This window comes from Lycium barbarum, chromosome 1, assembly GCF_019175385.1.
Source record: "Lycium barbarum isolate Lr01 chromosome 1, ASM1917538v2, whole genome shotgun sequence".
Lineage (NCBI taxonomy): Eukaryota > Viridiplantae > Streptophyta > Magnoliopsida > Solanales > Solanaceae > Lycium > Lycium barbarum.
The window spans coordinates 27881114-27899598 of NC_083337.1; the positions used below are offsets into that span (position 1 = coordinate 27881114).

Here is an 18485-nt window from a genome sequence, read left to right on the forward strand (position 1 = left end):
TATTAAATTGCGTAAAGTGGACGATGTCAAATATAGTAACCCAACTAGGTTGGGGTCGAATCTCACAGGGAATATGGTGTGAAAAGGTTACTAAAGTCGTAGAGTACTTTCTTGCGCTCTAGTTTCGTATTCTATTGAGTTTGTAGAAGATTGGGTGTTTACTAACTAATTGCTTTTGGTTGTAATAAATGGATAAAAGAAAACCAAGGTTGTGTCCCTTTAGATGAAGTGTAATGCTCTGGGTCTTAATATGATATACTTCTAATGGACTGTTGTATGAATGTACTTAATCTCTACTTGATTCCCTAATATTTCCTAATAGTTAGAAAGTATTTCTCTTTATGATTTTCCCAAATATAAAAGAGTGTATATGAAGAACGATTAATATGTGCCACGTAAAATCATCATGTTCATAAGCGAATTTATTAAACGAGGGTTAACGCCTCGAATTCTTGTTATTTATCCCTACCAAACCCTACTCACTTTCCCAAAAAAGCAAAGTTTATGGCTTAAATTAATCTTTGTAACCATCAATTATGAATAAAGAACAAAGAATAAATAAACCCTAACAATCCATTATGCACATATCAATAGTAAAAACCCATTCACATAACACCCATCCTTGGGTTCACAACCTTAGTAGAGAAATTAGCTACTCATGGTATTAATTGCAAAATAAAGGTTTGTAGAAGTTATTGATGCTTACAATTGATGAAAAGTAAGATGGAAAATATAAATATTGTCCTCAAAAGCTTCAACAACCAAGAGTAGTCAATGCTATGAGAATAAAGTCTAAAACTGATAATGAATAAAACCCTACAAGAAACTATTTATAAGGTCTCAAAAAAACACGAAATTACAACTGGCCAAATTTTCCCTTGAAGGCATCAAATACCGCCCGTACAATTAAATACGAACCGTATATAGTTATATGATCACAAAGTCTTCATTTCTTCACTTTGAATTACAAACATAGGATACGGCCCATATATAAATATATGATCCGTAAAACTTGGCCGTATCTTCTCATCATCCAAGCTTGACTTTCTGCCTTATTTTTTTTTCATCCACTAAATATGAGCAGGGATTCGGCTTGTATAATAAAATACGGTCTGTATTTCTTGTCCGTAACTCAACTTCTCCAACTTCAACTTTCTGTTTCCAATAGCTTCTTAAATACGACTAGGAATACGGTCTGTATAAATATATACGGTCCGTAATTCCTCCACTTGGTTCCAGTTCATACAATTTCAGTGTTATTCTCCTTCAACCCGACAATTACCTGAAAAAATAATAAAAACACATCAAAACGACACTTACTTGCTTAAAAATAAGTAAAACTTCTTGTCAAAAGGCATCAATTGTACCGTAATTTCACAGCACATCAACACCCCTAACTTGAAGTCTTTTCTTGTCCTCAAGCAAGTAACACACGACACATACGACTCAACTAAGCTTAGATACAACAAAGTAAAAATGTCTACAATGGTTTGGCTTAAGAACTACCGGCATGCATGTTTCTCACTATTGACCCTCTCAATTCCATGATTTCAAACCACGATGTATTACTCAAAAAATGTCACGATTCACAATGAAGCTTCTATCAATGACATAAAGTTATTGGGACTATCAATGCATATACAAACGCTACTTTGGGTAATCACTTGTTTTAACAATTTCATTCAACCCTTATGCCCTAACGAAGACCAAAAAACGTCCCACACACAAATATACAAGGATAAACTAGAAAAGACATAGAAGAGAAACACTCATACTCACAAAGAAGTTCATGTACTACAAATGCAAATGCCATATGCTTGCCGTTATTTTCAATGCTTTCAACTTCGGATTCTTTGGTTCTGATCACACTAGGACTTTTTCTAGGCTTGTAATGTAGGCTTAGGGATGGGTATGATAAATATTTTTATGTTAGTGACTCACCCTCCTTGAACACTACATTTTTCTTTCCTTTTTATGCCTTTATTTCTCCCTTTTTTTACTTTTTCAACTTCGATGTGGTTTTAACAAACTACTATGTATTACCTATCTTTCTGTGCAATGATTTTCTGATTTTTCTCCTTTTTTTTCTTTCTTTTTTTCTTTTTATTTCTTTTTGAGTTTATAGCAACTATACACAAACACAACCACATCAAATCCTTTACTAGGTCACTCACACCACCCCCAACTTAGGCTTTTAGCCTCTTTCTCACACATGCTTCACCCCCAACTTAGGATTTTTGGCCTCTTTCTCTTCTTTTATAGCGTCAAGGAGGGAACGGGTGCAAAGATAGAACTATTCAAACAAGGGTATAGGTTAGTTAATGGCTAGCCAAGGAAAAGGTTAAAGGCTCAAAGGGGGAAAACTAGGGATCATATACATGAACGGGTTAGGCTTATAAGGCAATCATGGCTTCAAGTTTACACAAAGAAATCCTAAGATCATTTCAACACCCAAACTGTCCTTAGTAATCAAGCACGACCTACCGGGCAAGTTCTAGATTGCAAGTATAGTACATGAACACATACTCACAACTCACATTCACATTAGCATAAGGATTGTGTCATTGACTACCCAAGAAACATTCATCACACAATACCCCAATACTCAAGATGTCAAAAAAAAAACATGCATGTCAATACACTAACACATTCCAAGCATATACAAAAATTTCGGAGAGGGGTCATTTTTCATCAAAAATAAAAATCACACATGCAATGCCATAAGTTCATAAAAAGAAAACAAACCACTACCATCTAAGTCATAATTACTCAATTTTACCTAAACAACCTAAACATACTAGTTTCAACAACAATAAACCCCTCAGGAAAAGAACTCTGGCAAAGAAAAGCCGATGGGGTCCTAAACACATATATACAAATACACAACTCCAGTAGCCCCACCCCTAACTAAAAAACTATGCATTGTCCCTAATGCATCAAAATAAGCATAAGTAAGAGTAAGGGGTACCTGAGGCACAGTAGGAGCTTTGATCGTCTCAAGACTGTGCCGCTTTCGCAGTCGGAGCTGCAGCATCAATCTCAGTAGTGGTTGTCTCAGCATCAGCAGTAGGAACCACGGGCTCAACCGACATGATGGGCTGGCCGGGCAACATCGATTCCTCAGGTGGCGACTAGAAGAAGCAGCAGCAGGATCTGAGTAACTCTCCCACAGAGAATTATGCACCGGCAACTGGAACCCTGCATCCTCTTCAAGGCGCAACCTCCAGGTCACCTCCTCAGGGTTCTCAACAGATGGGTCCACGTCAGCCCATTTCCTTTTTCCCTTATTCTATACATTTCATCCAGCAAGTTCTCGACCTGGATCAGCTCCTCCAGGCTAACCCGTGTCATTGGAATGAGATCTTTCAAGAAAACATGCTCTCGCACCGTCAACCCCTCAACTTAAGCTTTCAATCGGGTCAACTCATCTCGAAGTGATCCTACATCACCTCCAGTGTCACGACCCAACCGGAGGGCCATGACGGGTACCCGGTGCTACCCCACCCTGGCACCTCTTAACGTGCATACACATTTACATCTAGGTGAGCCACATAGCTAAATCATACTTTTATCCATCATTCATACTATTTCCGTTGGGCAACAATACATTTATATCACCATCAACAACTATGCCCACAACAATGTACATAAGCCGACGAGGCTAACAAAATGATATCTAAAATATAGGCCGACAAGGCTAAATACATCTAACCATAGAGACATGTCTACGAGCCTCTAAGGAGAGTATGTCATATCATATAGGCGGGACAGGACCCCGCTATCCCCATAAGTATGTACACAAAAGAATAGATACTAAAAGCTGTAGCTCCGAATGAAATGGAGCTCCGCTACGTAGTCCCTGAGTAATAAAGCTATAGATCAAGCCTGTCTCCCTGGCCACCTGCAGGCATGACGCAGCGTCCACAAACAAAAGGACGTTAGTACGAAGAATGTACTGAGTGTGTAAAGTATGATCAACATCATTATAAAAGCATAATAAACAACATAAGAAGTAGCATAAGATGGGAGGTAGTAGAACCATCGTCATAAACACTTACTTGCTTTTCATAGGGACCTTCCATTTCTAATACGTGATATTGTACATACATCCATATCCATATCCGTATTTGTATCTGTACTTATTTACATTTCATAACCATATTCATATTCATTTACATATTCATATTCATAGCATACCCGACCATGAAGGATCGGTGTCTCACATACCCGGCCATGACAAGGCTCGGTGATTATACATACCTGGCCCTACCAAGGCTCAGGGTTATCTGTACCCAACTGCAGTGGTGCGCGCGTAATACATATCATACCCGGCCATATAAGCTCGGTGTTACATATTAGCCATACATAGACACATATACATGAAAGCCCATAAGCATCTTTGACATCATTACTATCATCGTTTCATTACATCTATCCTTAGAGGATCACTCATCATATAAGGAATTTCATAGAATCGTAACACAACAAGAATCGTGAGCTTTAGTGGCTTTAGAGATAGAATCATTTGGAGGACATCATAGGCTCATGAAAGAATAGATATATGGCCAAAGAACCATGCCTTATCGAAAGAAGGGTTAGCCTTACATACCTTTTTGTTCGACTATTTTATCTCTTGAACGTTCTCCTACAATGCTCACATTTCTACCTTCATTAGAGTTATACTAGCATCAGAAAATCGATAGCTTAGCATAATTGACTAAAGCTAGAGAAAATTGGGCAGCATCTCCTTTATTTATACAACTTCCTCCATATCATATATCAACTCCAAAACATCTATAATAATAGTCACAACCTCATAAGAAATAGTCTTTATTCACCTACATTATCCATATTTCCCAATTCACTTCAAATCATCCATATCCATGGTCATAGCACACTATTACGTTCACTCATATACAATGTTTATCCCATGTTCTTAATGTCATTTATAACATAATCATAACCACAACATATCAAGATTCATGACTCAATCCAAGCTACTACTAAAAAATATCACTATTCTCACATTCATAACCCATTTCCTATCTCCTTTTACAATCCAAGTCCTTCAACCTCTCAATACCTTAAACAACATGGAAATACCATAAAACTTACCTTAGATGGTGTAGGAATGAAATTTGGGCGGAAACACTTCACTTGAGCAAAACCCTAGTTCCACCTCCATTTGGATTTCTTGTCTTGGATGAGCTTTGATGAGTTTCTTACACTTGATTCTCTTGGTTTGAAGAAGTTGATCACTAATATCTCTTGAATTCTTATGGGAGACGTGTGGAGAAATATTCAAGAGAGTTCTAGAGACAAGGGGAGTGAAGAGGAAGTGAAATGAAATGAACTTGGTCCCCTTATTAATAATACACAATCTGTCCCGACTAAATTCTACGGACCAACATACGGTCCATATAATTTATACTGACCGTATGTCTGGCCGTAGATTTGGTCCAGTGAGGCTGGCAATCTGGGCTGAATATACGGCCTAACATACAGCCAGTATATTTTATACGGCCAGTGTGTTGGGCCGTATAATGCAGTTTCTTCGAACTCGATCTCGTCGACTCGTTTGATCTCCAATCCTTATGGAACCTTCTTAACACTTTTTTAGCGCCTCATTAACAATCTAAGGGACGTTATAACTCTTCTTCAAAGTATCATTAAGTCATCATTAATTCGGTACTCGTAAATCCTTTCCGATACATAACGTATACCTTGCCTTCTTTGGCAACTTTCTTCTCTTACCTCGAATGTCTTTGAAATCTCAATTAGGATCATCAAATGCTATTTCTTACTTATTGAAATATTGAATACTTCGTGTCCTTCGTTAGTCTATTCACTGTACATCAACGGAGAATTTTCCGAGGTGTAACATTCAGTTACTTCTCTTGCTACTACAGCCAGTCTCGTCTCAAACCCATGAAGCCTCATATGAATAACTTCATGAGATTGCTCAGTTGATGCCTTTATCAGTGTTATGGCCAATTTAATCTGTTTTACCACATACCACCGAATTTGATCCACAATAATGTCGACCTGCATCTCAGACTTTGTAGATTTGATGGCACTATCCCAAAAATTTCCTCTGGTGAATGCAAGGGGATCAGCCCCTTGCTGTGCTACCGGTGGAAGAACAACTGACGACCTCCGCGCAGCCGTGGAAGGTGGTGCAGCAGTAGAAGGTGGTGCAGCCGTAGTGGTGGCTGGGGTAGCAGTAGCATTAACAGAAGTATACACTGGAACAGTGTCAGTAGCCATCGAGGTAGTTGTGGAAGGTGCCACAGTGGTGGCATTCCCCGTGGCCCCAAAACGCGACTCAGGCTGAGTCTCGTCACCATCAGCAGGCAACTTTAGCAATGTATCTTCAGCCTCATCGTTCTTGCTCTTTCTCTAGTCACCAACACAGGTGACCTTAACACAGTGATCCCAGTCGGGAATACCCGTCACACGGGCTCTCCTGTTACATCTCGTATTTTCATGCGTTAAGTTGCATCACAGTTTAGTCACATAAGCTCAAAGGACAGGATTATGTTTGAAGTTATAAGTGTTTACGTTACGTTCAACAAGTGATAAGTAAGTGTCGTGAAGGTTGGAGGTTACACGAATAGGAAAAAAAAAAGTTTTGCCAAGTTTGGGATGTTGAACAAGTTATACAGACTGTATGGAGTTTTGTTCATATCTAAGTATGCAAATAAAGAGATCGGTGTATAAAAGTTTTAGGTCTCGAAATAATTTCCGCGGATGAACAGTACACGGTGAATAGTTAGGCGGTGAACAGTACGCGGATGAATAGTACAGCTACAGTACTGCTACAGTATATATCGACTTTAGCTCACTATTTAAGGGCTAAAACCCCTCATTTTTCAGCCCAAAAAAAATTCTCCAAACATTTCTCAAATTCTCTAGAAAACTCCCCCAACTTCCGTCCATTAGATTTTAACGCAAATTAAGTGAAATCCCCGAATTTAAGTTTGGACAACACATGGCTGCGATTATAATATGGAATTGCAGAGGAACTTGGCTTGGATTCAAGGTGATAATCGAAGATATTGCAGTTCTAGCGGGTGAAAGATTACGAGACTATGAATGATCTTACATAGATTGCAAGGCAAGAAGTAAGTTGGAAAGTGAAATGTAAGCTTCCGGGTATGTAAGGCAAACCTTTCTTCTTTTGGCATGATCCTTGTTGTTATTCATTCTATATGTACCCCATATGATTCCATTCTTAGACAAGATCTAAATGCTTCTTGTGATGGCTTATTGATATTGAACTATTCTGTTCCGAAGGGAACACCCATAAGGTGCCACGTTGAGTTGTATAGATGGTTCTACTAACGATTTGGAGGAAATGAGTTTTATACTAGAGGAAACATAAAGTTTTATTTTCAAAACCACTCCGAAGGGGGTGCGAGATTTTACTACTTCATTTCATTTACGATTAATATTTACATTCCATAGTATCATCCCTTTATATTGATATGGTCATTTATTCTTTGGGTAAGGCAATAAGATGAAATTTATTAGAATATAGGTAGTAAGAATTTCATAACAATTCTACCCTCAAACCTGGAAGTATGTCCTCTTGAGTCTACTGAGATACAAATTTGATAACTTTTATGAAAAACTAAGGCTAATAACTGGATTGTGATGAAAGGATTAGTGACTTATGATATGATTGAAATTGATACTTATGGATTGAGTTTGTGTTGACATGATTGTGATATTAAGCCTAAAGCGGCTGCCCGAAGGGGCCATCATTATTATGCAGGAAGCGGACGTCTGAAGGGACTATTGTGATACTAGCCGGAAGCGGCTGTCCGAAGGGACCATTCTGTTAACATGTCGGAAGCGGCATGTGTGTTGGATTGCATTATTTACTTAAAGATTGTGTTGAGACTTCGTGTGCACATTTATGTTTCTTCCAGCGAAGGTTGCAGGTGTTGAGTTAGATTGTGATTTCTTCTCTCCTAAGTAAAATTATGATTATGACTTGTTACCACCTTACATACTCAATACATTGTCCGTACTGACGTCCTTTTGCCTAGGGACGCTGCGTTCATGCCCGCAGCCCCAGATTGTTTGGCAGGTTAAGTGTATAGCTAGGACTCTTGGACGTCAGCTGGGATTGGCAAGTTCCACCTCATTCTGTAGCTGTGCTGTTTCATGTATAGATATGTATGATTATAGGTATGTCAGGGCCCTATCCTGACTCATAATGTTTAGTTTACTTCTTAGAGACTTCTGCAGACAGTGTCCTGTGGTGTGTTTGTCGAGATGTCGACAAAGTGATGTTAGTTGAGTCATTTGTGGAATTTAAAAGAGTATGTATTTTAGGTGATTTCTATTTGGAAAAGTTTTATGTTCTTAAATGTTTTTGAAATGACAGGTTTTGATAGAGTGAATGTCTGAGGGTTCGCTTGACTCTGATGAGAGTCGGGTGCCCGTCATGCCCTATCAGGATTGGGGTGTGACATTTTCGATAAAACTCTGTAATGAGGCACGGGAATATCAGGGAGGTGGACGGCTGTGGTGCCCTCTGTCAAATCTACTGAGTAATCAGACGCCCCAAATTCATAAGATACCGGGACATCATTGTTGCGACTGTCACAGCCTGGGCACTAGTGAGAGTGTTTTCATTCTGCGTCGGTAGCACCCTGTCTCTAACCAAACTCCACCAAAACATGGCTTCAAAGGTGAGAGAACTCTTGACAATCTTTTGATTTGGACTTTCCACCCAAGCCGGAGTACCCCGTGCTATTACAGCGGCCACGCGCTTTAGCACAGACCTGTCATCTCGCCTTTCTCTTTTGTCCTAAAATTCAACCTCATTGGTTGGTTCCGCATAGTTATCACCAAAATAGACCCTGTTGATAGCCTTGCAGGAAATGTCAACCTTGACATTGGACCATAACATTCTCAAGTAGTGGTACACTGTGCATGAGCACACTCTGTTGTTTCATCAGAAGTAACACAGCCCCATAATTGGCATAGAACTCCCGCACAAGCACCAGACAATAGTCTCCAGGAGGGTTGCTAAATGCTGCGAGTCGGTACAACTGGAGTGCCTCAGCAGTGTGAATGTAGGTAGATAGGAACTCAAAAGTCAATTGCCACACTTCCCAGATATTTCTTCACAGCTTTCCCCCTCTTTTTGTCGGAGCTATCCCCTTATCATATAGTTTTTTGGCTTCCTTGAACCCGAACCGTAAAGCATCCTCTGCCAGTTGTTTACTCGTTATTTCCAACCTCCGACCCTCTTTTTCACCACCTGGAGCCGAAGGACTAGGAGGAGTAGTAGAAGGCTCGATTGAGCTACTCACTTGTTCAGCCCCTAAGTCTCCGCATCCCCCGAAGCAGATGATAAAGATTCCCCCTATTTAGACTAGGAGGAATCAGAAGCTGAAGGTGTCATGCTCGGGGGATCAAATGTTGTAGCCACCCTGTTCTTCTTTTGCAGCATAACCTCCTCCTTCTCTTCAGACCTGGAGAGGGAGTCATGCAATTGGAGTGTTACTTCTGCCATTTCTCAACCTCGGCCCCTTCCAGCTGGTTGGGGCCCACCACCTCTTCTTACGGCGTGTTTTGAAGGGATATCTATAAGAGAGGCATCGTTAGTACCGAGTCATAAAGAAATAACACAAAAGGAAAAACAAACTCTTTTTGTGTGTATATATATATATATATATATATATATATATATATATTTAGGTGGTCATAAAAGAAGAATACGGTTCGTATAAAAATATACGGACCGCATAAGTTGGCCGTCATATTCTATCTTAGAAATATGGTCATAGATACGGTTCGTGTAACAAAATACGGTCCGTATTTAAGCATCTATTTCCAAGACAGAAACCTAACTTCTTTGACCAACTAAAATACAGCCCAGGATACGGTCTGTATCTTAGGTCGTATTCCCTTATCAACCCTAATTTTTTATTCACACTTTTGTTTCGGTTTAAGTTCAAACACCACACAACAAACAATTTACATGGTTGCACTTCCTATAGGGGTTGGATTACTCAGACTTCACCCATTTTTTAACAATTTAGGATCATTGGCAATTAATAGAACAATTGGCGGGCATCACAATATTGAATTCCAAATTGGAAATCATCAAATGCAATGCCCATAGACTCAGTGAGGTTTCGATATACTCATCCCCACAAGTCTTAAACCACGTCAATTTGCTCACCCCCCACTCAGAAAATCATTAACCAAGAATTTTACCAAATTAAACCCTAGGTTTAACAACACCCATCATCCCATCAACTAAATCATACCAATATGTGCAAATTAAAGGGATTAGAGCATCAACATACCTGTGTGATGATGAACTTGTGGATAATACTTGGTGAGAACTCAGAGAAAATCAAAGAACAATTATTATTTTTTATCAGAGCAGAGGGTAGTCGGGTTTAGCTAAGATGATGGTGAGGGATTTGGGGGATGTATTGTGAGGTATTTATGGAGATTAGAGGGAGTATTATGGTGGTGTAATGGTGGAAGATCGTGGGTATAGTGGGAGAGGATTGGAAGTTAATGTGTTGTCAAGTGGGGAATGTGAAAGGCGCGATGGTGTTTTGTTTAAACCCTCTGCTCGACCAATTTTTTTTAAACATAAAGATACGGGCCGTATTTTAAAGTATTTTTCGTATTTACAAAGTTTTGCCTGTGATTCACTGTTTATGTTATGCATAAATGCGGACCGTATGACCGGCCGTATTTAAACATCTAATAGTATTTATGTATATCACAAAGCAGTGTCCACTTATTTTTTTCTAACATTTTACGCCCACAGATACGGTCCGTATTTCTAATTACGGTCCTTAATTCTCAATCGTATTTAATCATATCACAAAACAGTGAGTAACTTTTTGTGCATCAGTTATACGATCAAAAAGTATGGTTCGTATAAATAAATACGGGTTGTATTTCTACCTTTCACACTTAATTTTTCCTGCATTATAGTCCTACACCAAAGAAAACATCAAACCACACAAAAGCTAGTAAAACTACAAAAAGCAATAAAGCAAAATACAAGAATGTAAACCCTTGGGTTTCCTCCCAAGCAGCGCTTGATTTAATGTTGCAGCAAGACGGTGTTACCGATTTACTCCGGGTTAGGAGTGTAGCCATGCTTCAGCCTATGTCTGTCAACGATCCTATCTCTATCAATCCACCAATGGTAGTGCTTTACCCTCTATCCATTCACCCTAAATATCCGAGTCCCATCCATGGACTTCAATTCCATTCAGCCATTGGGTGAAACATTCACCACTTCGAAAGGTCTGGACCATCTGGATTTCAATTTGCCCGGAAAGAGCTTCAGCTTTGAGTTATACAGTAGGACAAAATCACCCTTCTGAAAGTCCCGCTTAAGGATCTTGACATCATGGTAGTATTTCTTCTTCTCCTTGTACAAGGTCGTACTCTCATAGGCATGGTACCGAAATTCATCCATTTCATTCATTTGAAACAACCTCATCTTGGTTGCTTCTTCCCAGTCCATGCTCAACTTCTTTAGTGCCCACAAGGACTTGTGTTCAAGTTGGACTGGCAGATGTCACGCCTTGTCAAAAACCATCCTATAAGGAGAAGTCCCAATAGGTGTTTTAAATTCTATTTTGTATGCCTAATGAGCATCATCAAGTTTCCGAGCCCAGTCGGTTCTGTTTACATGGACCGTCTTGGCCAAGATACTCTTATCTACTGATTGGAGACCTCCACCTGGCCACTAGTTTAAGGGTGATATGGAGTGGCCACCCGATGATCAACACATACTTTTAACCAGTACCGCAAACGCCTTGTTACAGAAGTGCGTATCGCCATCACTAATAAGAGCCCGTAGGGTGCCGAATCGGGTGAAGATGTTCTTCTTGAGAAATTGGATGAAACTCTTCCCCTCATTATTGGGTACAACCACTGCTTTTACCCACTTTGAAACGCAATCAACAACTACTAGAATGTATTTCATGCCACCGGAACTCATAAAGGGTCCCATGAAGTCAATACCCCAAACATCAAAGAGTTCAACTTCCATCACGAAATTCATAGGCATCTCATGCCTCTTAGAAATCACCCCTTGACATTGGTATTGATCACATGATTTCACCATCAAGTTTGTATCATGATAAAGCGTTGGCCAGTAATACCCACACTCGAGCACTTTAGTTGCAGTCCGATTTCCACTAAGATGACCCCCAATAGAGAAGTCATGGCAGGCCTTCAAAATATCCATCACTTCCGACTCGAGGACACAACACCTAATGATATTGTTAGTGCATGTCCGGAACAAGTATGGGTGGTCCCAATAGTACTGATGAGAGTCCCTCAAGAACGTCTTCTGATATGTCGTGATTTCATCTGGAATAAGACCCGTCACTAATAAGTTGGCGATATCTTCATACCATGGTGCCACCTCAGACGACACCGCTAGAACTCTCTCATCTGGGAATGCATCATCTATATCAAGCTCCTCTGAGGTCTCCAAGCTTCTTCAAGCCGTGAGAGATGATCTGCAACCTGATTTTCAGACCCTTTGCGATCTTTCGCCTCGAAGTCAAATTCTTGTAGCAAGAGGACCAATCTAAAAATTTATGGTTTTGCATTTTTCTTCACGATCAAATACCTCAATGTTGCATGATCAGTGTATACAACCACTTTGGACCCCAACAGATAGGCCCTAAATTTCTCGAATGCAACGACAATAGCAAGCAGCCGCTGCTCAATAACCGTTTAATTCATCTGTGTCGCATTGAGCATTTTGCTGGCATAGTAAATCGGGTGCATGACTTTATTATGCCTTTGACTAAGCACAGCACCAACTACAAAAACGCTCGCATCACACATCAGCTCGAATGGTAGTGACCAATCAGGTGAAACAATAATAGGAGCATAAGTAAGACGCTCCTTCAACTTATCAAACGCCTTGCGGCATTTCTCATCAAAATCAAACTTATCCTCTTTTTCAAGAAGCTTGCACATGGGGTTAGCAATCTTAGAGAAATCCTTAATAAAGTGCCGATAGAAATCGGCATGCCCCAAAAAACTTTGGACTCCTTTCACAGAGATGGGTGGAGAAAGCTTGGCAATGACATCTATTTTAGCTTGATCAACCTCAATCCTTTTCTCAGAGATTTTGTGACCGAGGACGATCCTTTCCTTCACCATAAAATGGTACTTCTTCCATTTAAGCACAAGATTAGTTTTCTCACATCTCTTAAGCACTGGACCAAGTGGTCTGTTACACTGCACAATAATCCGTGCTACTTTTACTAAAACAAGAAAGAATGAGTTAAGAAGGTTCAAGGAAAGTTAGTCGAGTTAGTAAGAATATCGTTATATATATGGTTTCCTTAAGTATCCCAAGGTGACACGGTTACCTAAAGGATTTGAAATCGCGCTATGAGTATGTATATGAGGTAATGCGAGTGACCTTTTAAAGTATTTGAGATTATTAGTAATGATATAGAGGATGGACAAAAGATATGAATATACTTTTGCGATTGGAGTTTCGTCAAAGCTTTGTGAGTTCTCTAGTTATGTTTAAGGTTATTGTGATTCTCCGGACCCTTCGAGACGTGTATATGGATTTTTATTGATGTGTATAAGTGTGTATATGTATGTATAAGAGGTTACATGAGGTTGGAAGAGGATAAGAAGTTAAACGAACTGAATCGGAACAATTTCAGTAAAATCTCGGACCCGATTTTAGCCTATATTGTAGGGGGCATAGCTCCTAGGATATGAGGAGTTTTAAGATGTTTCAAAAGCCTAAAATGAAGTTCATCGAGTCTAGTTTTCAATGCAACAAACCGCTCGTCAAAATGATATCGGGGTAAGGAGCTATGGACGATGCAAGTTGGGATGAGTATTAAGACTTAAATGTTCACAAATTTTTCACTAGTGGCCGTGTGGGCCCCACAAGCACATGACAAAATCAGATTTTTGCCCATGCTTAGTTGGGGGGAACGTGTAAGAACTTCTTGGGCAGCAAAATTGTCTCCTTGTTGACCAAAGTAGCATGCACAACTCATTTTCCAATCCCACCAAGTGAACTTAGAGAGAGAAAGGCTCTCATCTTCACCAAGTGAAGAGGAAAGAGAGCCACGGCCTTCCATGGCTGTTCCACCACCAAAGAAACGGCCAGCCCTTCCATTCCTTTCTCACCATTAAACCCCTAAAGTGTTCTACACATTCACCATTATGTTTCAAGGAAAGAAGAAAACATAAACATGCCATGCATGCCCTTGAAGCTCACGGCCAGAACTTGGCTCTCCAAGTTGATCAAGAATTCAGTTTCTCAAGCAATCTAACCCCTTTGAAGGTGTACAATAACATGTACCATTTATTGGAATAGCAAGAACAAGTGTTGAAATTCAAGAAGTGAATTTGAAGGGCTAGCCGATTGAAGGATTGAGTGACAAGGTAAGAGTTGATAATCTTTCATATGTTTTGTGATGAATTGAATGTATATGGTGTTGCATGTTGGTATTGGACTGTTTTTCTTGAAGTTGAAGGGGGCTGTGTGTTTTAGACTTAGATGGAATCATGCTTAATCTTCTTGTACATGTATTGGGAATGAATTGAATGTGTTGTAGTATGGATAAATGGATGAAAATCATGAAGATGTTGTAGTTGTGTTGAAGCCGTGTAGGGGGCTGTTTTAGGGGAATTTATGGACTGTTTTGTGTCATATTTTGATTGTTGTTGTTATGGACATTATGGGTTATTGTATGCATATTGAATATGTGAATTGAGGTGTTAAAGAAACGAATCATGTTGAAGTATACAAGCAGTCCAAAACCGTGGACTGTTTTAAGGTTAGAAGTGAATTAGTGTATGTTGAATGTTGAATGTTGTTATGAACATATAGTGAAAGTGAAGTGCAATGATTCAAGTTGAAATTGAAATGATTTGTGGGCTGTTGTAAGAATAAAAATGATGCTAAAACAGTTCCAAGAATCGTGAAAGTAATGTTATTAAACGTGTTGTTGTCGTGGTAAGTTAAGACTGGAAAATTGCTAAGTGAAAATGGTATTATGGTATGTGCTGTTTGGCCGTGAGTTGGGGACTGATTTGAATGATGGGCAAGCTGTCCAAAGTCCCCTAAGTCATGTTAAACAAGTTTGGATTGATATATGAAAGAATGATTAGCAATGTTAGCTTGTAGCACTAGCTGGTTTGAATGCGAACGAAACGTCGTTTAAATGTTAGAAAGGGATTGTGAGCGTCAAAATACGTATTAAATTCCTTTGTAGACTAATTGTAGCTCTTGATATCTTGATATAGGATAAGTGTTTTTGGGCAGCAAGTACAAGTTATAATACGACTAAACGCTAAAGGTATGTAAAGCCCAATCCTTCTTTCTTTTGGCATGCCTTAGTTTTCAATAGGCTAGATTATAAGCCTTGAGGAAAATTCTAAGATTCGAAATCCGAGCATGTCTTGATCCTTATATATTCCTTGGCACTCTTATGTATGATTTGAGGAAATATGAACCATTATGTCTTTGAAATAGACGTTTTCCGAACCTTGCATAGAAAGGTTTCACTTTAAAGAATTTCGTAATTTTTGAATGCCATATCTTTTGCATAAAGGCTCGGATTGCTCCAATATTTTTATAGGAGTTCGCATGATGTATAATGAGTATGTTTTCCATAGGCGGGCCCGACTCGGGGCAATACCCATCCGTGGGTCCCGGGACTTTCTTTTATGTAATTCGGAGAACTTTTGAAAGAATTTGTTATGACTATGATTCGATTTTCAAGTATGATCATTTTACTTATGTTTGAGTTTATGATAATGATTTTATGCATATGACTACTCACGACTCTACTCGTGCATTCTGTTATTCCTTTCGCCGAGTCCCGGGCTGGTTTTGTTGTCGTGCGCACTTTGATATACTCCGGAGTTATGCTGTGTTTATGGTTCACCGAGCTACTCGCCAAGAGGGTCGGGTTCTACTTATATTTGGTGTTATGCTGTGTATGGTGTTATACTGTGCTATGATATGTGACGGAGATACGGAGATTTGAAACTTTCTGGTGTTATGCTGTGTTATGGCGCCAATGACGGGCGGGCGACCATATTCTTCTGTACCCTACGCATGACTTATGTTTTAAAGTAAACATTTTGATATGTTGGACTTATACTTATGTCCTGTACTACTATTTCGTTTATGCCTCAGATTTGTTTCTGTATTTTCTGCTTTGCATACTCAGTACATATTTTGTACTGACCCCCCTTTCTTCGGAGGGGCTGCGTTTCATACCCGCAGGTACAGACGCACAGTTTGGTGATCCACCAGTTTAGGACACTCTTCTGCAGTTTGGAGTGCTCTTTTCATTTTGGAGCCTACCTTTTGGTATATATACTTGTTCGATGCGTATGTATATATTTGTTCAGGGGTACGGCGGGGCCCTGTCCCGCCTTATGATCCGTTTGGTCTGTTTAGAGGTCTGTAGACGTATATGTGGGTTGTGCCTACTTTTGCATAGGTGTGTTTGTATGATCCCATTCGCCATAGCAGCCTTGTCGGCTTGCATTTGTATATGTTTTGGGGCCCTTGTGCCATTTGATAGCCTTGTCGGCTTTTGATATATGTATATGCATCTGGTTGTGCTGAAATGTGTCTGAGATAGTTTGATATAATTTAAGGCAGCGTGTGATAATTGTGCCAATATATGCTATCTGTATGTGATTCGAATTGGATAAGTTCGTTAGGGTGCCCAACTCGGGCACTAGTCACGGCCTACGGGGTTGGGTCGTGACATGGTCAAGACATTCATCAAATGAATCACCCATAACTAAAAAATCATCCATGAACACCTCCAAGAAGTCCTCAACTATATCCGAGAAAATAAACATCATACACGGCTGAAACGTAGCCGGTGCATTACAAAGACCAAACGACATGCTGCTGAAAGCAAATGTCCCATAAGAAAAAGTGAAAGTAGTCTTCTCCTGGTCCTCAAGATTAATATTAATTTGGTTATAGCCAGAATAGCTATCTAGGAAGCAATAGTGTGACCTTCCCGCCAGCCGATCAAGTATTTGATCAATAAAAGGCATGGGGAGATGGTCTTTGCAAGTTACAGAATTCAGCTTCCTATAATCCATACAGACACGCCACCCAGTAATAGTTCTAGTTAGAATCAATTCGTTCTTAGCATTAGGCACCACCGTGATGCCTCCCTTCTTCGGAACACATTGTACCGGGCTCACCCATTTACAATCTGCAACAGGATAAACAACTCCAACATCTAACCACTTAATGATCTCTTTCTTGACCGCCTCTTGCATGGGTGGATTCAATCTCCACTGATGTTCAACACTTGGTGTGCTATCCTCCTCGAGCTGAATTTTGTGCTCACAAATACCAGAAGGAATAGCCTGAATGTCAGCAATGGTCCACCCAATCGCACGTCTATACTCTATCAAAATCTCCAACAACCTCTTCATATGCTCAACATTCAACAATGCAGATACAATCACTGGCAAAGTATTATCCGAACCCAAAAATTCATACCTCAGATGCGAAGGAATCTGATTAAGCTCAGGCTTAGGCGGCTCTAAAATAGATTGATTCGCTGGAGGATTCTTTTTGTTCGCAAGATCAATATCTAGCTTCTTTGGTTGGTAAGAGTGGGAACCCAACCCCACAAGAGAATTAACAGTCTCCACGTAACCTTCCATCTCATCAGCATCGAATTTCACCAATATGGCTGCTAGAGCCTCACCCAAACATTCTTCTTCCATTTTAAATTCAACAGACTTATCTATCATATCAATGGCATCAATAATCGAAATGCTTTCGTAAGCACTCGGTAGCTTCATTCCCTTGCTAGCCTAAAAAGTCACCTCTTCATCATTAACACGGAACTTGATCTCGTTCTTCTCTGAATCTATAAGAGCCCTTCCCGTGGCAAGGAAAGGTCTTCCCAGAATAATAAGGATATCTCGATCAACAGCACAATCAAGAATTACGAAATCTGCCGGTAGAAGGAATTCACCGACCCGAACAAGCACAACATCAATAACCCTAACTGGCCTCTTTATAGATCTATCAGCCATCTGTAGTTGCATGGTGGTAGGTCTAGGCATTCCCAACCCTGATTTCTTATAAATAGCAAGCGACATCAGGTTAATGCTAGCCCCATTATCACATAATGCACAAGCAAAATCATAGTGACCAACAGAAAATGGAATAGTAAAGGCGCCAGGATCCTCTTTCTTCTGAACACTGGTTGTAGATATGATAGAACTAACACAATGAGTTAGACTCACAGTTTCATGCTTTATCAGTCTCTTCTTTGTCAACAGCTCCTTCAAATATTTTGCAAAACCTGACATCTCTTGGAAGGCATCAAGAAAAGGAATGTTCATCGATAGCTGCTTCAACTGATCATAGAACCTCTGACACTTAGCATCCTCAGTCTTCTTCACCAACCGCTGTGAAAAGGGAGGTGTAG

At 39.8% G+C, this 18485-nt stretch overlaps 1 protein-coding gene across 1 annotated transcript; it reads right to left on the bottom strand.

Moving 5' to 3' along the window:
• Window positions 1-11263: 11263 nt before the first annotated feature.
• LOC132610807 (uncharacterized) lies at window positions 11264-17850 on the bottom strand. Its single transcript, XM_060325218.1, has 6 exons — window positions 16914-17850; window positions 13180-13286; window positions 12829-13020; window positions 12641-12732; window positions 11794-12506; window positions 11264-11565 (listed from the first exon to the last, which is right to left on the bottom strand). Exons 1-6 carry the CDS (start codon window positions 17848-17850, stop codon window positions 11264-11266), a joined length of 2343 nt encoding a protein of 780 aa, XP_060181201.1.
• Between the last annotated feature and the right edge of the window lie 635 nt (window positions 17851-18485).

What these genes read in the sequence shown, in the direction of transcription:
- LOC132610807 (XM_060325218.1), bottom strand. Translation starts at nt 17,850, where the DNA reads ATGAAGCTACCGAGTGCTTACGAAAGCATTTCGATTATTGATGCCATT. An exon ending in GGAAGAAGTACCATTTTATG is followed by an intron (nt 13,021 to 13,179) that starts GTGAAGGAAAGG and finishes CACTTTATTAAG; the next exon opens with GATTTCTCTAAGATTGCTAA. An exon ending in ACTGATCATGCAACATTGAG is followed by an intron (nt 12,507 to 12,640) that starts GTATTTGATCGT and finishes CACGGCTTGAAG; the next exon opens with AAGCTTGGAGACCTCAGAGG.